The sequence below is a fragment of the Crinia signifera genome, chromosome 2 (assembly GCF_055691185.1).
Source record: "Crinia signifera chromosome 2, ASM5569118v1, whole genome shotgun sequence".
NCBI classification, from domain to species: Eukaryota; Metazoa; Chordata; class Amphibia; order Anura; family Myobatrachidae; genus Crinia; species Crinia signifera.
Window position 1 is genome coordinate 378,567,736 of NC_139218.1, and position 23,514 is coordinate 378,591,249.

Below are 23,514 nucleotides of genomic sequence, written 5' to 3' on the forward strand. Positions count from 1 at the left end.
TGTTAGCAACCTCACTGCTGCCTTTTCAACATGCCACTTGTTAAAGATAGAACCAAAAGAAATCATAATATGAAAAACATCTTCATAGAGGACGATTATGAGTTGGATATGGAGGACGAAGGAGAGGACTACTTTGGACATCTGAATACTTTGGAGAAATTGGCTATTAAAGAACTGAAAGGATGGTATGACATTGTCACACTCGAAAAATACCTAGAAGTAGGAAGGATCCCAAGAGGTCTACGTATACAAAAAACACCAACCTATGGGAGCGACAACCCTTCCTTCCTTAAAACTTGGCATTCCATCCTAGATGATTGCTCGGCAAAATTAATTACGGCTCTGATCAATGAAAGGAAAAGCGAACTGATCACTATTGAAGGAGAAATGGGTAGGATCGAAGGACTCCTATCAAAGTTCGATACGAGTGAAGAATTTAAACGAGATATTGCAGACCTCCAATCAAAGTTAGATTCATTAGAGAAAGAAATAGTCCTGAGAAAACAAAAGAAATTCATTCGTGACAAAAGAGACTATATTAATGGCCACATCCACATCTGGCCAAATGATACTAGAAATCTAGATATCCAGGCAAGGAACTCCAGGCAAGAAACCTATCAAAATCATAACTGGGAAGGTCGTAGCCGAGGTCAATTTCGTTCTAACGATAGGAACTACACTCGGTATCCGCGTAGTAATAATTACCACAATAACTACCTGAATTACAAACCTCCAGATAGGCAGTATGATAGACCCAGAAGGCAAGACTATCATTACACTAAGGAAGACTATCATCACAGAAGAACTGACAGGGGCAGAATACCCTCCTATCGAGACTACCACCACTACAACAGAGAGGATAGAGAGCGGTCCCCTACCCCCCGCAAAAATTCCCATTTTTTAGATGGAGATCGGGATTCAGGTCACCCTTATCGCACAGTACGAGAAGAACTACACACTCGCCTGGAATCCCCGCATGGCCTAAAACGCAGGCTAAATGGAGACCCAGAGGTACTAGAGGGGGCAAACGGTTCTCCCAAAAAGAAAAAAGGCCTATTGGCCCCACTTCCTCAGGGGCAGGAATCATTAACTTATCAGCGAAAGAATTATCTCCAGCAGAAAGCGCGCTTTTAGACAGAGGCCTGAAATTCGCCCCAGACAGCCATGTGAATCACTTCAACCTTTTCATTGACCTAAATAAATACATTAGGAATTTAACGGTCCAGAGACATTTTCTCAAAAACCAAACAAACGTATCCAAAGAATTGGATAATAAACCACTCGTAGCACCTACATCCCACTTCTATCCAGTAGAGTCAAGAGGGAGTCATCTTGAAATTTTCTTTGAGGCGGTTCGTGAGGACTTCCGAACCATTAAACCTAAAAAACACAAGTCCACCAATCTGAACCCTCAGGAAAACCATGCTTTAAAAAATCTAAAAAAAGATGAGCAAACGGTTATCAAAATAGCCGACAAAGGAAGGGCGGTAGTCCTACAAGACAAAACCAACTATGTGGCTGAAGCTAATAAAATCCTTGACGATACTTCGACTTACAAAAAAATACCCACCAACCCTACCCTAGAGTTCCAGAAAGATCTGAAGACTCACTTAACCTTGGGCTTACAGGAGGGAGTATTATGTAAGGAAGAATTCGATTACATTTACGTGAAACATCCTATGCTGCCTATCTTCTACCACACCCCCAAAGTTCATAAAGATCAAGCTCAACCCCCTGGACGCCCCATTGTTGCGGGTGTTAACTCCCTTACTTCAAACTTGTCCCATTTTCTCGACTTAAAGCTCCAACCTTATGTACTGCAAAACACATCCCATCTAAAGGACAGTTCCTCAGTACTCCAACTTCTAAAAGGGATGATATGGTCCACAGAGTACAGTTGGCTTACAATTGATGTACAAGGCCTTTACTCCTCCATCCCCCATAACAAGGGTTTGGAGTCGGTGGAAAAAATCCTACGAAATGACACAGACAAATCTAACTCCGAAATCATCTTTTTGATCAAGAGTATAGAATTTATCTTAAAACATAATTTTTTTGAATTTAACGGGGAGTACTACATCAAGCAACAGGGGACGGCCATGGGGACAAAATTCGCCCCGGCATACGCCAACTTACACATGAGAGCCTGGGAAGAACAACATATATATGGTTCCCGTTTTGAAAACAACATAATTTTCTACAAACGTTATATAGACGACCTACTGCTGATCTGGAGAGGTGACGAAACGAGTATATTGGACTTTATGTCATATATTCATATCAATGATTTCAATTTAAAATTTACGTTTAAAACCAATATGTCCACTATCGACTATTTGGATCTCGAACTTGAAGGCGCACCTGGAGAAGAAATCAAAACTCGAACCTTCTTTAAGAAGGTCGATGCTAATAGTTTTATCCCAGCAACCAGCTGCCATCTCCCTTCCTGGAAAAATAGCGTTCCATACGCTCAGTTCCTTAGAATAAAGAGGAACTGCAGTGAAGATAACGAATTTTGGTCCCAATCCCAACTCTTGACAAACAGATTCATCGAAAGGGGATATAAGCCAAACCACATCGAAGAGGCCAGACAAAAAGCTTCTGTACAAATGAGAGATAATCTTCTGACTAAACAACTGAGACCGGCTAAAGAATTCAAGAGCCGCCCCTTTGTGACACAATTTAACTGTGAAAGTCAAGAAATAAAAAAGATACTAGAAAGACACTGGTCAACTCTCCTGCGAGATCCTATCTTAGGCCAGCATCTCCCTTCTAAACCCAATCTGGTGTACCGCCGGGCCAACAACTTAAAATCTATACTCGCCCCCAGTAGATTAAAACCAACTATACCTGCAGCGGCTAAAACCACCCATTTCTTGAATAAAAAACCGGGTACTACTCCGTGCAACAGATGCATTTGTTGTCCTTTTCTCGACAAAGTACAATTCCAACATACCCTAGAGAATGGTAAAGAGTACAGAATCCAAGAAGCAGTGACGTGCAACTCCGACCATGTGGTCTACAAAATCACCTGTAGCTGTAATCTCCATTACATAGGCAAAACTATTAGGCAAACAAAGCTCAGAATTCAGGAGCACATGAGAAATATCAAAAATAAAGTAAGAGTACACAGCCTCCCCAGACACTACCAAGAGAAACACAACTCTGAGGTCACAAAAGATAACTTCAAGTTCACTATCTTAGAAAAAGTCTCTGTGAACCCCAGAGGAGGTAATAGGGGTCAAGAACTTATCAAAAAGGAAAGTTTTTGGATCTACACCCTGAATACCCTCTCTCCTAGAGGATTAAATGAAGGGATAGACATTGTAGCTTTCATTTAGTACTCGCCCCCGAACTTTCTCTGGTATTTTTCCTCTCTGCTCCTTTCCAGCACTAATTTTGATACCCTTTTTCTAATGTATCTGTTTATATACGGTCCCATTCTAAAATAATAGGTAATTCTCGATGTAAATGGAACAATGACTATAAATGAATATGCCTACACTGGCCGATTTGCGACTACTAGTCCCAAATCTAGATATTACTGTATTCATATACCCCTTTTGTATATTATTTTTTATACAAATTTTTTATTGTCATTCAGAGTAACCCTCTTTTGACATTACACTTGTACGTTCTAGACGGGACTTAATCCACGTCTAGTCTCCTTTATAGGTACACTTAGCACTTATGTACACATATCCCTCACATATGTTAGATTATTAGCATAATATTTGTATTAGTAGTATTAGCTACATTAGCCCCTTGATAGTACTACTGTCAGTTTAATTTGCACTATATACTTATAAGGCACGTATTCACTTAAGCAGCATAATTATTATACTATCGGCCCCATTTTTGACTCTAGTGGTCAGTAAGTCTGTCTTCGGTTAATTGTGTTACACCTCACAGTACGTATAAGTTAATTGCGATACCACACATTTTAGTATTACAGATTTTTCCATCCAAGATGGCGCCCGTTTGGAGCGCACGTAGATGTGCGGTGCGCTCCACTGATTGTGGTTACACGTAGGTAACGCCAGCTCAGCTGTAGCTTCAGCCCTCTGACTATAGAGGAGGAGTCCTGACGTAGGCGCCAGCTAATATGGCGCCCGTTTGGAACGCACGACGGAGACGCCGTGCGTTCCACTGTTCAATTAGCTTTTTCTAAGATAACCGCTTAGCGGTTTTAAGCCTAACTTTGCCCACTCACATTATATATACTGATACATATAACACTCCTAGTTTAATACTTGTATAGCGAGTGTAAACACGCTTTTCTCTATACACTGTATGTTTTGGAAACAGGAAGGGGACATACTTCCAGTGCTCCATAAATAGCAGCTCCTTACAGAGGAGCTCATTCTGTTTTTGGATCCCAGGCTGCACACATCCGGTATTACTCCTAAAAGTAAGTCATTCTAAGTAAGGCATTCTGACTTTGGGTCATTGTTCCATATCAGTTCATGTTGTGTAAAACACTGTTTTGTATTTATTCAAGGGTTCTGAAGTATCTCAGGAATATACCCGAATTTTGTATGAGCAGCTGATATAGGTCTCAGACCACTATATTGCTTCATTTTCATTTTTTTGACGCTGTAAGTTCAAATATGTACTGTTTGTTACCACCTGTTAAAGGTGTCGGTGAAGGGAATAGTCAGAGATGACCATTTGAATATCCATATTTCATCCTATAGACATGTTCATCACCAATTAAGGCACATTACTGAAATATATCTGACCACTGCATGAACGACCGATTTAGGTCCAAGACCTCACAGATGTATTAACAGCTTCCCTGTGGCATTAATGTAAGTCTTTATATCTCCACCGGAGACCATCAAGCTAGAGGTGCTGGTGAAGGTGTACATTAGGCAGTATATTATTAATATCTACATTCCTCCCAATAGTAAACGCCCACCACCCACTCTGGTCTCGCATTGAGTCTTACTCCCCTATATGCTGGACACTGTATGTGATCCTTCAATCTGCTAAAGGTACCAAAGAATATTGAACCTATTAGGTGACTACACATGATGGGTGATTTTCTACCTCCTGTGACTGTTTCTCTGTACCTACCACTTGATGTCGCAAATGGTATAAAAGTTCCTTCTGCCGGTTATCCATTATTCTAGAAGCACACTATGGCTTATCTATAAATCTCTCTTCTCCGCTGTCCTCCACTCCTTATCATTTTTGTCTTCCATGATTTGTTTTTATATCTTTTATGTTCATATGAATGAACTTTACTATTTGTATTATTTACAGTGGTTTACACGCATTGCAGACTTATTGTTCGCTAAGCCCCTGATGAAGTCAATTTGTTGACGAAACGCGTTGGGCCTACTACACCATCTGTACCTGTAACAGACCTGCTGTACCTTTTTAATGTGAAGTCTTTGTGAAGACTAAGAAATAAATGTGTTATTGTTATTTTTAATTTGTTGAGTTATCTTCAAGCGCACTCTAAACCCACTTTTTATCTCTATTCGTCTATTCGGACCCGGCTAACAGGGGTCCATTAGAGTTGCTGCTCTTAAAACTATCCTGGGCGCGGTTGGGGTACCACTTTCTGAGAGATATATATATATATATATATATATATATATATATATATACACAAGCATTACACATTGTATTGAGATATAAATTAACTGGGACACTGCAATTAGTAATAACTGGGTCAGGGGTTGGATGTTTGTCTATATAATAAATCCAGAGCCATGTGCACTATATGGGGTGTTACGTAATGGGACTGAGGGGTCTGTGCAATTAGGAGTTTTCATTTGATCCCTTTCCAAAGAAGCCTTTTACTCACCAGACTGATCATCATGAAGAGCAGCTGGATAACATCTGTGTAAGCAACTGAGTAGAGACCTCCCAGTATAGTGTACAGAATAACTGTACAGGCAGATATGATAACAGATAAGTAGCCCTTGACATCCAGGATAACACTGACAGTGGCCCCTGTAAATACAAACACGTATAGGGTGTAACTGTTACTGATCGCATACATTTCTCATTCAGAACATGATGTTGGGGGACTGTTGTGTATCCAGGTATCGAGAATAGACTCAATATGCAGAGTACCGAGTGGAGGGGATGCTCCAGCACAGTTCAAAAAGTTAAATAGGGGAGACACACCAACTGCCACCAACTGCCATTCCAAACTGACTCACAATCAGTGGGTGTGGCTTCCCTATTTGAATCTTGAACTGTGCCGCAGCCCCACCCTTGGAGCCACCAATTACCAAGAGGAGGGGGAAAGCGAGCACTAGTAACCCACTGCTGGAGGGCCCCATGACAACCCAGACAGGCGGTTTACTAGCATACTAGGCCAACATTCACAGGGTGCTGAGGTACTCTCACCACAACCTCAACATCTTTCAGTCGCCTCTCATCCTCACTCCGCCTCGTCCTTCCCTTTCGGTCCTCTGTAGTGGGAGCCAATGGCAACGAGCGACCTTGCAGGACTATTTCTTTATAAAATGACCGTATTATAAAGCAGAACTCACCTAAAGAGGCCAAAATTGATGCAAACCAAAAAATGTCGCCCAGAAGTGGTGGAATAAACAGGACGCTTCCCATCGTGTCCCCAAACGCTTCCTGCAGAGGATCCATCATTGTCACGTAGTTTTTAGATCTCATCGGCTTAACAAAGAACAAGGCACCTGCAAGATAAGGCAGCATGAGGTAATGACAGGTAGCAGAACATGTTCAGGTGCGAGAACACAGTCAGCATCCATCTCTATCATAATTACAGTGTATTTCAGTTATTATATTAGCAAGGGGAACATTAGTATTCTATTGTAAGGGTCATGGGCCTCTGAAGCCTATCCACCAGGTAGAGGTTGCTGAAATAAGTAGTGCAAATAGTGCCTCAAAAAATAGTGCCTCAAAAGTACCTCTTAGCTGCGAACGTCCACCTGGTTCTGATTATAGGGCCTGATTCAGGTTTGGATAGAAAGACCACAGCTGCTGCTTCCTTGGAAGAGACGCTTTGCAAGCGGCAACGTAGGACCCATACTGCACATTACTAATCATCACATATGTTAGAGAAGGACAGGCCAACCTGTGGCTCTCCAGATGTTGTGAAACTACAAATCCCATCATGCCTTGCCACAGTTTTGCTATAAGGGAGTGTTAAAACGGTGACAAGGCATGCTGGGATTTGTAGTTTCACAACATCTGGAGAGCCACAGGTTGGCCTGTCCTTCTCTAACATATGTGATTAGTAATGCAAAGGACAGTTCTTGCGATAAAAGCTGTCTTTAGCGATGCAGCGCCGTCCCTGGACTTCTGGGTCTGCGACCCGCGAGTCCTTCTGCGCATGTGCAGAGTGACGGCCCGGCCGTGGGGCATGCTGGGAGGGAGCCGTGACAGATTCCTCACACAGCACTGGGGAGAGAAGCCTATAGGGTTCTACAGGGTATTAGGGTACAAGCAGTGCTGTACCGATGGAGGGGTACCCCAATATCGGTGGTAACCCTAATAACCATGGTAGCTGGTGACTATGGGCCTGATTCAAAGCTGATTGCTGGGCTGCTAATCTTCGAAGATTAGCAAATCAGGTAAACGCTGCCAGAGTGAAACTCCGCCCCCGTACACGGCTGAATGCGTTTGCAGACGTGCGCATAGGGCAGTGGCGTAGATAGCGTAAGGCAGCCCCCGCTGCTACTTGGGGGAGCGGGGGCTGCGTGGGCGCCAGATACTGGCACCGGCCACTGCCCTCCACCCCTCTCCTCACTGTGCCCCGGCCCCTGCCTCCCCCGCCGCGTCTGTATTCCGCCGGGTGTCGGGACCGCATATCTACTAATCTGCGTCCCGGCGCCTGGTCGGAATACAGATGCGGCGGGGGAGGCCGAAATCATCCAGCGGGGGGGGGGGGGGGCGCAAAAATTGGCGCTACGCCCCTGGCATAGGGGAAATCCATTCGCAATCGCTCACCATGAAATGGATGCCCCCTGTTCGCCACTCACATGCAGCAATACACATCCACACTTAAAGGTGATAGTTTCACAATCTACCTAAAATGCTTTATCAAAAGTAGGCAAGTATGAGTATAAGTGGAGTCGAGATCAAGAGGATTGTCTGGGTTGCTCAGAGTAACCTTACATCTGCGTGCGCATTCTGAGGGAAGCGGGCGGGCAGCTGACATCCGGTGATGTCAGCTGCCCGCCCCCCACACCCATGTCATCAGCCCATTAGCATGAGAACGGCCGATGTTCTCATGGGAACACCCATGAAACGCTAGGTGTTCCCATATGCATATGCTAATGTAGCGCCCACCGGCTGCAAAGTTGTGTTCGTCATGGCCGCACGCATCAAGCTAAGGCACGTGCGCAAAGTAAAAACAACGTCCCTGAGTGAAAGCACCTTGAATACTGTATGTTCCCAAATCTCTGCAACTAGCAGGAATAAAGTCATTTCAGTTTGTGGGCAAGTCCTTCACGTGTGGAGTAAAGGTTATCTGTTGCCACGGCCTGTCCAGTGTGTTACAAGTACTGAAGATATGGTCGAGTTTTTAGGTATTTGTTTTTGGCAGATGCCTACAAGTTGGTAAGTATGTAGTGGATTTGAACGAGGAGGTGAGCCCAAACCAGAGTTAGGTTTTAAAAGATAACAGAAAATAGGTGTTAGATGATAAACAGAAGTGAACATAATAAGGTTTTAATCTCTACTGGGCTAAGTACTGTACAGTCGAACAGCATTGTGGCACTCCAATAACAACTAGACAGGCTGGGGCATATGCAGACCCTTTTATAGAGCCAAGTAAACAACATGCACCAGTTGTCTATTTAGCCTGACATTTACAGCAAGTCTGGTATGACTCAGACATGTGATGTTATTGAGGCTGATGAGTCATGCACAATAACACAATAATATGGGCCCTTATTCAGATTGAAGCGGTACGGCCCGCATGCGGCCGTACCGCCGATGTTTTCTCTCTGCACATGCGCAGAGGTCACTCTGCGCATGTGCAGGGGAAATCTCCGTTTAAAAAAATTAGACGCCGCAAAGGGGGCGTATAGGGGCGTGAGGGGCTTCAGTCCCTCATTTCCCTATGTATACGCCCCGCGTTTCATGGGCGTTCCCATGCAAACGCGGGGCGTACGCATGGTAATGAGGGCATGACGCCACTCATGGGGGCGGAAAGCTGACGTCGCCGGATGTCAGCTTTCAGCCCCCATACAAGCTACCACACGGACAATCGTCCGTGTGGTCTCAGCTTGCGGGAGCTGCCGCGGCGTGCGGCCCTGCCTTCGATGGTCGTCGACCATCGAATGCAGGGGGCAGCTCCCACCATGGTGGAGGCGTACGCCTCCACCATTTTCGTGCGGATCGCCAGCCGTCCGTGTACGGACGGCCGTGGCGATCCGTAGCGTGGGCGGGGATTCGCCTGGTGCGGTCGGAGCCGCATATGCGGCTCGACCGCACCAACCAGAATAAGGGCCATGATGTTAATGTGGTTGAAGAGTCATCAAGAGACAGCTTGTAGCATTTAACAATTAAACATTTTAACATTTCTTTTCAACAGCAGGTTAAATAATTTACATTAGATATAGAGCTACAGTATATGCTGTTCCCTCCTTGGTATCATAGGCACTGGTGAATCTAATTCTCTTTCCCAAATCCATTTGTGTTGGTCCTGCAGGCTGAAGTGCTAAAGAACCAGGCTATATCGTGGAGATGAGTTATTTATTGGTGTAGAACCTAGCTCAATAATTGGGATGTCTCTAAAATAAAAAAAATTATTCTTCAGTGCTTAGGGGCCGATTCAGTCCTGTTCGCACGAGCACCTTTGGTAACTTTTTTCCTTTTACCGCGGCGCTCGCAGCCTGAGTGACAGACAGGGAGCATTCTGGGGTGGAACACTGGCTTTCATGGGCACACCCACAAAAATGGTGGAACGCCCATAGAAATGCTGGGTGGGCCCCAGCGTGCACAGGCATTCCCCTGCCTGTGCGGCCGCCGAGTGACTCCTAGGTCACGCGGCGGCTGCAAGTGCCGGCCACAGCAGGAGAAATCATTCAATGGTAAGTAACCATCGAATGACTTGTCCTCTGTGCAGCTGCATGTGAACGAATGTGTATGCGTGCACATCCATTTGCAGCCCTGCACTTGGGCTCGGCCACTGGGGGCAGTGTGCATTTGGCGTTGCAGCATTAACCTGCTCGCTACACTGTGAAAACTGTCAGCCTAGTGAGCATGTCTGAATAGGGCCCGTAATGCTGTCTACAGTCATGGTTATTGTAAGCCAGATGATCGGCCAGCCAGTGTATTTATCACACTATTCACATACATATAATGTAGAAGCAAAAAAATGTATTACAATCTAATTGAAGCTCTACTTACCGATAAAAAAAGTTGCCGCAAATCCTAGCGGTGCGTGAGCCCATGCCAGTCCTTTTGTAGGAAGATATACAATCTCCGCAGCACCATTGATGTAGGCACCTCCAACCCACGTCGCTGTGTAACGCAAAAGAAAGACAAAAAGAATTTGATTCGCTCATCACAGTCAACTTACATGGTCAAAATGAATTGTGAAGGAAGGATGCAAAGGTCAGGTGTAGGGGGAGATGTAGCAAACCTCCAAAAGAGATGAAGTGATAACCCTCCGGCGGAAAGATGGGTTGTTCTGGGGGTGTGGCTACATGGTTCCACCATCGTAGCGCTGTTCCGCTATACAGTGTTGACAATAAAAGCATTATACAGCTGGGCGAAGTTACGGTGATGCAATTTAGGGTGAATTAAGTCATCAGGTCCCCCACGGTCCACCCACTTGTGCTCTGTGAGGAGGCGGCCAAGGGGTCTTTGTGTGTGTGTGTGGGGGGGGGGGGGGTGGTCTATGCCAGGAAAGTGGTCCATTTACCTTTACAAAACATCCGTTCTGGGGATTTATACCCCTTTCACACCGGTCACCCGGCAATGACCCGTCATTTTTCAGTGCCGGGTCATTTTGCCGGGTGCAGCCTGACCCCAAATCACACCACCCGCAAATTACCGGGTTAAAGCTTTTCAACTTGGGAATTTGCTGAAAAAGCTGATTTTCTGTGGTGTGAAAGGGTCAAAGTGGGTTTTAAATCCCAGCTCACCGACCCTGGTCAAGAGCAGGGTCGGAGTGCCAGGATTTAAGACTCGTGTTGACCCTTTCACACCAAAGAAAACCCAGGTTTTTCAGCAAATTCCCGGGTTGAAAGCTTTAACCCGGTGATTTGCTTCTGGCGTGAAAGGGGTATAAGTGATCCTTCAGATATATATTATAGTATTGACAAACCAATCCCAGAGTAAATCCTGTAGGATTCCCTTAGTGGCCAAAAATGTATCCAGTTTTGATTTAAATTCATCAACTGTAGTTTCTGTAACCACCCCCACCGGCAATGAGTTCCGGAATTTCCCTGCTCTAAAGCTGCCCATACACGGTACAATTTTTGTATACAATATCGCATCGCATCTCATGGCATCGGATAGGTTTTGGAATGCGATGGGATGAGATGAGATTCAATCTAGTACAAAAAGTATGTGCAGCACATATACTTTTTGAGCTGTGCGATGAGATGTGACGGGAGCGCGTATCTCCAGGGCCGCCGAGAGGCAGGGGGGGAGGGTACAATTTACCGGGGCTCGGGACTGTCAGGGGGCCCGGGGACACACACTCACTTTTTTTTTTAAAGGCAGCCGGTGTGCGCCGCATGCATACTTGCCAACCCACCCGCATTCTGCTTGACCCCCCAGTTGCCCCGCAAAGCCCCTCTATCCTCCCGGTTTTCGGAGACTGTCGGGGGGCGGGGCTTGCATGATGAAGTCAGTCAGCCACCGCAGGGGTTGTGGGTATTGGTGGGCGAGCTGCTGTGTGCAGTGTGCACAGACACCGGAAGCCTGTGCTTCAGGAGCAGAGACAGAGCTTGCAGCCGGGGCTTCCTTGAGGCTGACCCCGCCCACCACACTGGGTTCCGTGCATCAGCCAGGCCAGCTCTTCCTTCCTGCTCCTCCTCTGCTTGTGCTGTGCTTCATCCCCCACCACGCTGACTGCTGGGTCCCTGGAATGAGTACAGCCAGGTAAGTGCTAAGGGAATGGGGGCTGTGAGGGGTATTAAATAGTGTTTGTGTGTGTGTATTAGGTGTAATATGGGGATGCTGTGTTCAATGGTGTTTTGTGCAATGTGCTGGTTACTTAGTGTAATATGGAAGGGGGGAGCTGTGTGAAGTACTATGGTGTTCTGTACAATGTCCTTTGTGTACAGGCTGTAATATGGGGAGCATAGTATAATGTATACTATTATGTGTGCAATGTGCTGGGTACTGGGTGTAATATGGGAGGTGGGGAGGAGCTGTGTGATGTACAATGTGTGTGCTTTGTGTGTACATGCTGCACTCTGTATAATGTACTATGATGTGTGCAATGTGCTGCATGTACTGGGTGATCTGTGTATAATGTACTATGGTGTTGTGTACAATGTGGTTTGTATACAGGGTGTAATATGGGTGGCATAGTATAATGTATACTATGATGTGTGCAATGTGCTGTGTAATATGGGGAGCGGACTTGCCTTCCCTCCTGCATTTTGCGAGCTCCCGCTGCCCTGCAAATTGAAGCGCAGCTGTGTAATGCAGCTGTGACGTCAGTGTGTAGCCCTGCTGTGTAATGCAGCTGTGACGTCAGTGTGTAGCCCTCCGCTGTAATGCAGCTGTGACGTCAGTGTGTAGCCCTCCTGTGTAATGCAGCTGTGATGTCAGTGTGTAGCCCTCCGCTGTAATGCAGCTGTGACGTCAGTGTGTAGCCCTGCTGTGTAATGCAGCTGTGACGTCAGTGTGTAGCCCTGCTGTGTAATGCAGCTGTGACGTCAGTGTGTAGCCCTGCTGTGTAATGCAGCTGTGATGTCAGTGTGTAGCCCTCCTGTGTAATGCAGCTGTGATGTCAATGTGTAGCCCTCCTGTGTAATGCAGCTGTGATGTCAGTGTGTAGCCCTCCGCTGTAATGCAGCTGTGACGTCAGTGTGTAGCCCTGCTGTGTAATGCAGCTGTGACGTCAGTGTGTAGCCCTGCTGTGTAATGCAGCTGTGACGTCAGTGTGTAGCCCTGCTGTGTAATGCAGCTGTGACGTCAGTGTGTAGCCCTCCTGTGTAATGCAGCTGTGACGTCAGTGTGTAGCCCTCCTGTGTAATGCAGCTGTGACGTCAGTGTGTAGCCCTCCTGTGTAATTCAGCTGTGACGTCAGTGTGTAGCCCTCCTGTGTAATGCAGCTGTGACGTCAGTGTGTAGCCCTCCTGTGTAATTCAGCTGTGACGTCAGTGTGTAGCCCTCCTGTGTAATTCAGCTGTGACGTCAGTGTGTAGCCCTGCTGTGTAATGCAGCTGTGACGTCAGTGTGTAGCCCTGCTGTGTAATGCAGCTGTGACGTCAGTGTGTAGCCCTCCTGTGTAATGCAGCTGTGACGTCAGTGTGTAGCCCTGCTGTGTAATGCAGCTGTGACGTCAGTGTGTAGCCCTCCTGTGTAATGCAGCTGTGACGTCAGTGTGTAGCCCTCCTGTGTAATGCAGCTGTGACGTCAGTGTGTAGCCCTCCTGTGTAATTCAGCTGTGACGTCAGTGTGTAGCCCTCCTGTGTAATGCAGCTGTGATGTCAGTGTGTAGCCCTCCTGTGTAATGCAGCTGTGACGTCAGTGTGTAGCCCTGCTGTGTAATGCAGCTGTGACGTCAGTGTGTAGCCCTCCTGTGTAATGCAGCTGTGACGTCAGTGTGTAGCCCTCCTGTGTAATGCAGCTGTGACGTCAGTGTGTAGCCCTGCTGTGTAATGCAGCTGTGACGTCAGTGTGTAGCCCTCCTGTGTAATGCAGCTGTGACGTCAGTGTGTAGCCCTCCTGTGTAATTCAGCTGTGACGTCAGTGTGTAGCCCTTCTGTGTAATGCAGCTGTGACGTCAGTGTGTAGCCCTGCTGTGTAATGCAGCTGTGACGTCAGTGTGTAGCCCTGCTGTGTAATGCAGCTGTGACTTCAGTGTGTAGCCCTGCTGTGTAATGCAGCTGTGATGTCAGTGTGTAGCCCTCCGCTGTAATGCAGCTGTGACGTCAGTGTGTAGCCCTGCTGTGTAATGCAGCTGTGACGTCAGTGTGTAGCCCTGCTGTGTAATGCAGCTGTGACGTCAGTGTGTAGCCCTCCTGTGTAATGCAGCTGTGACGTCCGTGTGTAGCCCTCCTGTGTAATTCAGCTGTGATGTCAGTGTGTAGCCCTCCTGTGTAATGCAGCTGTGATGTCAGTGTGTAGCCAGTACTGCGCTTGGTAATTTGGTCTTTACTTGCCACTGCAGGACACACCCCTGAGTGACAGTAGACACGCCCCTTGGGTAGAATGTGATACGCCCCCCATCAACAGCGCACCGCGCAATGCCTTACAGAGCGATCTATAATCTCCCTGAAACTAGTTTTCAAAAGTAGGCAAGTATGCGCACGAGTCACCTGGTCAGCTGATTAATTAGTGGACAAGTCTAGAGCAGGAGAGCGGGTCAGCAGCGCAGCGGCATCCTGTCACTGTGTGCAGACAGTCCAGAGGTCCACCTCTGCGGAGCTTCTGCAGAGACACTGTGACTGTGTGTCTGCAAAGTGAAGTAGCCTGGGACCGGAAGCTGCAGTGTGCACATTAGAGGGGGAAGTGCTGTGGACTGGAGCCGGAGGAGCTGTCTGCTAACAAACTAAAAGTAAAAACGCTGCCCTGAGAGACTCTCATGTAAGTAAATGTGTCTGCCCCGCCTGGCTTAATACATATCATGTTCCCCCTGGCAAAGCATGTTCCCCCTGGCAGAGAATGTATTCCCTGGCAGAGCATGTATTCCCTGGCAGAGCAGGTGACTCCATGGCAACAAGCATGTATTCCCTGGCAGAGCATGTATCCCCTGGCAGAGCATGTATCCCCTGGCAGACCATGTATCCCCTGGCAGAGCATGTTCCCCCTGGCAGAGCAAGTATCCCCTGGCAGAGCAGGTGACTCCATGGCAACAAGCATGTATTCCCTGGCAGAGCATGTATCCCCTGGCAGGTCATGTATCCCCTGGCAGACCATGTATCCCCTGGCAGACCATGTATCCCCTGGCAGAGCATGTTCCCCCTGGCAGAGCATGTATCCCCTGGCAGAGCAGGTGACTCCATGGCAACAAGCATGTATTCCCTGGCAGAGCATGTTCCCCCTGGTAGAGCATGTTCCCCCTGGCAGAGCAAGTAACACCATGACAACAAGCATGTATCCCCTGGCAGAGCATGTATCCCCTGGCAGACCATGTATCCCCTGGCAGACCATGTATCCCCTGGCAGAGCATGTATCCCCTGGCAGAGCATGTATCCCCTGGCAGAGCATGTTCCCCCTGGCAGAGCATGTAACACCATGGCAACAAGCATGTATTCCCTGGCAGAGCATGTATTCCCTGGCAGAGCATGTATTCCCTGGCAGAGCATGTATTCCCTGGTAGAGCATGTTCCCCCTGGTAGAGCATGTTCCCCCTGGCAGAGCAAGTAACTCCATGGCAACAAGCATGTGTCCCCTGGCAGAGCATGTATCCTCTGGCAGAGCATGTATTCCCTGGCAGAGCAAGTAACTCCATGACAACAAGCATGTATCCCCTGGCAGAGCATGTATCCCCTGGCAGAGCATGTTCCCCCTGGCAGAGCAAGTAACTCCATGGCAATAAGCATGTATCCCCTGGCAGAGCATGTTCCCCCTGGCAGAGCAAGTAACTCCATGGCAATAAGCATGTATTCCCTGGCAGAGCATGTATTTTGCAATACAGTGTGTGGCATAATGTGTAATGGACATTTTGGCATGTGGTATAATTTGTAATGGGTGTGTGACATGTGTAATAGGCATTACAGTGTAAATTTTTGGTGCGCGCACTGTCCCTGTTTGCCATGCCCTGATATATATATATATATATATATATATATATATATATATATATATATATATATATGTTGTCAATGCAATTACTGCCATTCAGTAAGCATCCACCTTGGAAGCAGTGGCATAACAACAGGTCCGCAGACCCCGCTTGAGGAAGCCTTTGTGGGGCCCCGGAAGTTGTCGTACCGGGGCCCAGGATTTCTCTTGGCGGCCCTGATCGCACCCAACAATTGTACTGTGTATGGGCACCTTAAAGCTGGCCATACATATACAGATTTATTGTCAGATCTGGCTGGTTGGAACAAAAATCTGGTAATGGAGGAGAGCAAATGACAGTTGACTGTTTGCTTGGAAATGCTGGAAAACTGACAAAAAACGGTCATTCAGATACATTATTACCAGATTTTTGTTCCAACCAGCCAGATCTGACAATCCAACTGTAGATGTATGGCCAGCTTAATGGTGAAGAATCCTCTTCTTAATTCGGTTTTCTTTTCCTCGAGCCTCAGTACATGCCCGCGTGTCCTAAGTATAGGCCTGTTAGTGACCAATCATCTCCCAGTTCCATATGATTCCCAATCCTTATATATGAGCATACAAATCACATCACCTCTCAACCTCCGTTTCTTCAGTGATAACATATTCAGCCTGGTTAGCCTATCTTTGTATTCTAGTGATTCGAGACCTTTTACTAGCTTAGTCGTCCTTCTCTGTACCTGTTCCAATTCATTTATGTCCTTCCTAAGGTGCGGTGCCCAGAACTGAACACAGTATTCCAAGTGCGGTCTCACCAAGGCCTTGTAAAGAGGCACTATCACATTGGCATCCCTTGAATCCATACCCCTTTTAATGCATGCCAGTGTCCGGTTTGCTTTTGCTGCTGCACCTGAGCAGTGTGCACTATTACCCAATTTTTCATCTATGATGACCCCCAAGTCCTTCTCTACAGCAGAATTCTATATAATAATAAATAGATAGATAGATAGATAGATAGGTATAGATACAGTAGATAGATAGATAGATAGATAGATAGATATGGATACAGTAGATGGATGGATAGATAGATAGATAGATAGATAGATAGATATGGATACAGTAGATAAATAGATAGAAAGATAGATAGATAGATAGATAGATATGTATAGATACAGTAGATGGATAGATAGATAGATAGATAGATATGGATACAGTAGATAGATAGATAGATAGATAGGTATAGATACAGTAGATGGATGGATAGATAGATAGATAGATAGATAGATAGATATGGATACAGTAGATAGAAAGATAGATAGATAGATATGGATACAGTAGATAGATAGATAGATAGATAGATAGATAGATATGGATACAGTAGATGGATGGGTAGATAGATAGATAGAATGATAGATAGATAGAAAGATAGATAGATAGATAGATAGGTATAGATACAGTAGATGGATGGATAGATAGATAGATAGATAGATAGATATGGATACAGTAGATAGAAAGATAGATAGATAGATATGGATACAGTAGATAGAAAGATAGATAGATAGATAGATATGTATATATATACAGTAGATGGATGGATAGATAGATATGGATACAGTAGATAGATAGATAGATATGTATATATATACAGTAGATGGATAGATAGATAGGTATAGATACAGTAGATGGATGGATAGATAGATAGATAGATAGATAGATAGATAGATATGGATACAGTAGATAGAAAGATAGATAGATAGATATGGATACAGTAGATAGATAGATAGATAGATAGATAGATAGATAGATATGGATACAGTAGATAGATAGATAGATAGATAGATAGATATGGATACAGTAGATGGATGGGTAGATAGATAGATAGAATGATAGATAGATAGAAAGATAGATAGATAGATAGATAGGTATAGATACAGTAGATGGATGGATAGATAGATAGATAGATAGATAGATATGGATACAGTAGATAGAAAGATAGATAGATAGATAGATATGTATATATATACAGTAGATGGATAGATAGATAGATAGATAGATATGGATACAGTAGATAGATAGATAGATAGATAGATATGTATATATATACAGTAGATGGATAGATAGATAGATAGGTATAGATACAGTAGATGGATGGATAGATAGATAGATAGATAGATAGATATGGATACAGTAGATAGAAAGATAGATAGATAGATAGATAGATATGGATACAGTAGATAGCTAGAAAGATAGATAGATAGATAGATATGGATACAGTAGATAGATAGATAGATAGATAGATAGATATGGATACAGTAGATAGATAGATATGGATACAGTAGATAGATAGATATGGATACAGTAGATAGATAGATATGGATACAGTAGATAGATAGATAGATAGATATGGATAGAGCAGATAGATAGATAGATAGATAGATAGATAGATAGATAGATATGGATACAGTAGATAGATAGATAGATAGGTATGGATACAGTAGATAGATAGATAGATAGATAGATAGGTATGGATACAGTAGATAGATAGATAGATAGATATGGAAACAGTAGATAGATAGATGGATAGATAGATAGATATGGATAAAGTAGATAGATAGATAGATAGATATGGATACAGTAGATAGATAGATAGATATGGATACAGTAGATGGATTGATAGATAGATAGATAGATAGATACATAGATATGGATACAGTAGATGAATGGATAAATAGATAGATAGATAAATTGTTTGATAGATATTGTAGATGGATGGATACAGGGGTGGATCCAGAAGGATCCAGAAGTAAATGGGTTTGGGGGTGGGGGTGGCACTGTGACAAGGGAAGGGGGTGGATAATGGCAATAGGTATAATATGGGATGGGATCAGCATCCCGGCGTTCAGGATACCGGTGTTCATTATACAGATGCCGGTATTATGACAACTATCTAGAATACTGACAGCATGTACTGTAGGATGCCAACGCTAGAATCCAGAATGCCTAGTGTAAGTATACTGGGGTGGGTTAGGGACAAGTTGGGGAAGGGGGGGGGGGTTAGGTTTAGGCACTAGGGTCTTCTTCATTCTTCACTCCGTGGGCGGCATTTAAGATCTTTTTGCATGGCCGCCGCCCACCCAGGACTTCCATGGCGGAATACATCTTAAGGAGCTCTTCGATCTTCCTCGTCATTCTCCCTGGCTCCGCGTTGGCTAATATTAGCCGGTGCAGGAGAGTGGGGCAATGACGCGGCGAGCCACAACTGACTCTCTGTGCAATGACTGCAGCAGACAATCCCCATATGAGTTCAGCTAGAATGCAGTATTATTTCTCTCTAACATTATACTGATGGAATTTCTTTCTTTGTTTTGTTTATTATTATTTTCACTGACTTTTTATTATTATTATTTCTATTATTATTATTATTATTGGTTTATGCTCCAACTGATGCCCCAAATGATGTAGCTCCTCTGACATTAGCCACAGCTCTGCCCACCTCTGTGCACCCCAGTTCCTGAACCTATTTTTCTACAAAAATTATACTGGATATGTATACGAATGATAGATAGATAGATAGATAGATAGATAGATAGATAAATAGGTATGGAGTGGATAGATATATAGATAGGTAGGTAGATAAATACATGGTGAGTAGGCAGGTATATGGTGGGTAGGTAGGTGGAAATATAGGTAAGTTAATAGGTACATGTTGGATAGATAAAAAGAAAAAATGGGTAGATAGGTATGTGTATAGGTATTTGGTGAATAGGTAGATGGATAGGTAAGTGGGTAGGTATGTGGTGGATATGTCAGTTAGGTCAATAGGTACATGGCGGAGATAGATAGATAGATAGATAGGTATGGGTGGGTGGATGGATAGGTATGAGGTGGGTAGATAGATAGGTAAGTGGATAGATATGTGCTGGATAGGTAGGTAGATAGGTTCATGGTGGATAGGTATGTGGTGGATACATAGTTAGGTAGATGGATAGGTAAGTGGGTGGGTAGGTGGATAAATAGGTACATGGTGGATAGATAGATAGATGTTATGTAAGTAAGTATGTGGTGGATAGATATGTACATGGTGGATAGCTAGGTAGGTGGATACTGGATAGATAGGTACATGGTGGATAGATACTGTAGGTAGGTGGATAGATAGGAAGACAGGCATGTGGTGGATAGGTAGGTAAATAGTATGTGGTGAATAGGTAGGTAGATAGATAGGTATGTGATGAATAGATAGGTAGGTAGATCGGCAGATGGATTGCTAGGTACTTGGTGGATAGATAGGTAAGTGGATAAGTAGGTAGATAGGTACATGGTGGATAGGTAGATAGTCGGAGAGATAGGTAGGTGGATAGGTAGGTATGTGGATCAGTAGGTAGGTGGATAGACATGTACATGGTGGATATATAGGTAGGTGGATAGATAGGTAGGTAGGTGGATAGGTAGGTATGTGGTTCAGTAGGTCGGTGGATAGATAAGTATATAGGTAGATAGGTAACGAAGAATACCAAACAGATCTCACTAAGTTCCAAAAATGTAGATCAAACAAAGAATAATGAACTTCACTATAACAATAACAGAACTGAATATGTAAAAAACTTGCCCATTAATAATCATTGACAAAGTTACTGTATTATCACATTGTCCTCTTTATGGCTGGGTGTCTCTTTCTATCACTATTACTTTATATGCTTTATATTTTTCTCAGCTTACCAGTCGTTGTAAAGACTCCAACAAATAAGTTTAAGTTTCTCCCTCCGACGATGGCCACCTCCGTCCCGGTGTGGTTCCTCTCACTCTTTTTGGCTTTCCAGGCAGCCCAGAGACCGGTTGCTAGGGTCATTGCATAGAAAATAATCACAGCTATCAAGCCGGGAACATTCAGTGCCATTATTCCAGTGGTTACGAGGAGAGTTATTTATCTCCGGCCTGGATAGACTGTGGCAGGCATGTTACAGTCACCAGAAAGTCTTACAGTAAGAAAACCTTTGCATTTTGGAACACATTCCCAGCAGGTCTATATATTGGGTTGCTAAAGGCTCCACAAGTGCTGGATCAGCTTGTCTGGTAGACCTCCTGTACTCTTCTACAAAGTAAAAACAAACTTTTTTCCTTGTGCCTCCAACTTTTAGGAGGGGAGGTGATTGGCCGCATTCCCAGGATCTTCATTCAGATGTCAAACAGGACAGGAGCTCGTATGTTTTCTTTAGGTTCATCTCTTTCTTGTTTCATCTCAGCTTTATTCGCATGCAGAGCAGACAACAGACATAAATGAGGGTGAAAAACAATGATTGATCGACACTGTCACTATTGATAAGGGTGATGTTATTCCTCTCTCCTCCAATGGATGATGTCCACAGGTAGATTGTCACATAAAGAAATAATGGAGACCAGGTCAGTGAAAAACCACAAGGTGAAATCTGAATGGATTAGTGAATCCTTTGAACTGACCTGTCTGCCAAGCCCTATGTGCACATATAGGTTTCTTTGATAGATCCTAGTCAACCGTTCTCATGCACTGATTGCTCACCTTTGTAAGTGCCATATATTCACTTAAGGGTTTCTTTATAAACGGATGCATGGACTGCCACAGGAAAATGAAATATCTTGAAGCCAGATAGTCCACAAGGAAACGGTTTATTCCAAAAACACCGTCCAACACAATTAAAAGGATGAACAAAAATAAATACAGATGGTATCCTTCTAACACTGGAACCAAAAACCACCTTCGCTCACCCAGGTTGAATGGAAAGATGGGGCATCAGAATGGAAATAGGAGCCTAGGTTCCAGTGAAGTTGGATATTCCTCCTCTATATCAACGCGTTTTGGGCACAATTTGGCCCTTTTTCAAGGTAATAAGTGAGGGACTCAGTATACTTCCTAACCACTTGAGTTACGACATATTTGATGGTCACCATCCAAGACTGAGGTATGGGTCATTGAGATGACCCAATTTAGAACCACTAGCGCTCCTTCCTGTTCACAATGGGTGTAAATGGAATCGATATTCCAGTCAGGTGTAAATCCCACGATTTCTGAACCTGAAACAATATAAATTGCCTCCAAACACCCTCAATAAAAGAGGTGTGTGGTGAATGGAGACAGTTCAAACTAATTTGGTGCAATACGTCTGATATCCAAAAGAGTGAACAATTTATTGGGTATAAAAACACTCACAAACAAATGAGGTAATCGGGCATGTAAAACAAATCCCACAAGGCAACAACTGCTGGGCTAATGTCCCGTGAAAGTTCTTCTCACCACCAATGATGTAATCCGGTGTAGGGTGGAAAGGGTCCGATAGCCGGCTCAGGACACCTCGACCACGACGGGAAGATAGCAGCGGAAGCAGCGGAAGTCCACAGTGGGGGATCCAACACACTTAACGCGTTTCGGACGCTTAGGTCCTTCGTCAGAAGTGTCACACAAAACACTATCGTTACAGTAACCCAGCCGCACACCTTTTGTATTTGCGCTTGGATCCTTAAATCCACTCTTTTCTAGATGACCCAATTTAGGTCAACATGCATTGGGTTGACCACTGGTCAGAAGGTCTACACAAGCAGTAGGTGATTTTGGTGAGCGCTAATGAGAATGAATATTTTCCTTTTTGAAAACTGGCTCTTTATCTTCTGGTTTCTCTTATTTTACAATTGGTTGCGACAATCTGCAAAAGATAGGAGGAGTCTAGAGCACTTAGCAAGGTCAGTGAACCCATTAAGCAGGACCTGGCAACCAAAATCGAATCACACCTGGTCCAGGGGGACTTGAGGACCACATTTGGGAACCTCTGAAATAGGGACTGGTAGCACTAGGCAGTTTCCTGTCTGAAGCTATAGCCTTTATCTACAGTATCTCTGGATCCATGCAGTACAGAAATCATTACTAGGGGCCAGATTCACTGAGCTTCAAAAGTGAAAAAATGGAGAGTGATAAACAACCAACCAATCTGCTAATGCCTGACATTTTTCAAACACAGCCTGTGACATGGCAGGTGGAAGCTGATTGGCTGGTTATTTATCACTCTCCATTTTATCACTTTTGAAGCTTAGTGCATCTGCCCCTAGGTCTTGTATCAACATAAGTGGAGAATCTATAAGGAGTATAGATGTATGGAGCATTGGCAAGTTTGTCCAAATTGCCCAGAGGCAAGATAAATATTGGTGCACTTCAAATAGCTCAATCAGTAAGGCGTCTGTCTCCAGTTAGACAGGTCATGGGTTCCAAAACAGGGTATGACCGTTGCAAAAATGATGTTGGATGGAGGTCAGCCACAGAAGCGATATCGACAGCTTTAAATGAACTGATTTAAACTTGCAGAGGAGGAGAGTTGCCCCCTTGGAAACAGGAGCCCGGTGGCAGATGACTCCATTGCCTCCCAGAGTTACACCTCGGGTATGGAGTACACATGGCCCATTGTTTAAGTGGGCCCAGAACAGACCTACTGTCTCTCCCTATCTCCATTTTATGCATGATGGGAGGTGCTCCATCATTCTGGTGATGTCTTCCTGGCACAGGAGATGACTCTACCCCCCATGTGTTAGATACCTCAGCTAAGCATATTTAGATAAATAGATCTAAAAACATTGATGGGGGGAGATCCTAAAGGAGTCCTCCATTTTGTATGACAGGGAAAATATACAAGGCTT

General features: G+C 44.6%; 1 protein-coding gene across 1 annotated transcript in view; it reads right to left on the reverse strand.

The window, feature by feature from the left end:
* The window catches only part of LOC146058117 (high affinity choline transporter 1-like), a 31,786-nt gene extending 10,815 nt beyond the window's left edge, over positions 1-20,971 (reverse strand). Inside the window, exons 1-4 of the mRNA XM_083170119.1 lie at positions 20,578-20,971; positions 10,357-10,470; positions 6,516-6,671; positions 5,819-5,967 (exon numbers count right to left, since the gene is read on the reverse strand). Coding sequence (XP_083026245.1) covers positions 5,819-5,967; positions 6,516-6,671; positions 10,357-10,470; positions 20,578-20,755 — 597 coding nt within the window. The 5' untranslated portion in view covers positions 20,756-20,971. The remainder of the gene's footprint in view (positions 1-5,818; positions 5,968-6,515; positions 6,672-10,356; positions 10,471-20,577) is intronic.
* Between the last annotated feature and the right edge of the window lie 2,543 nt (positions 20,972-23,514).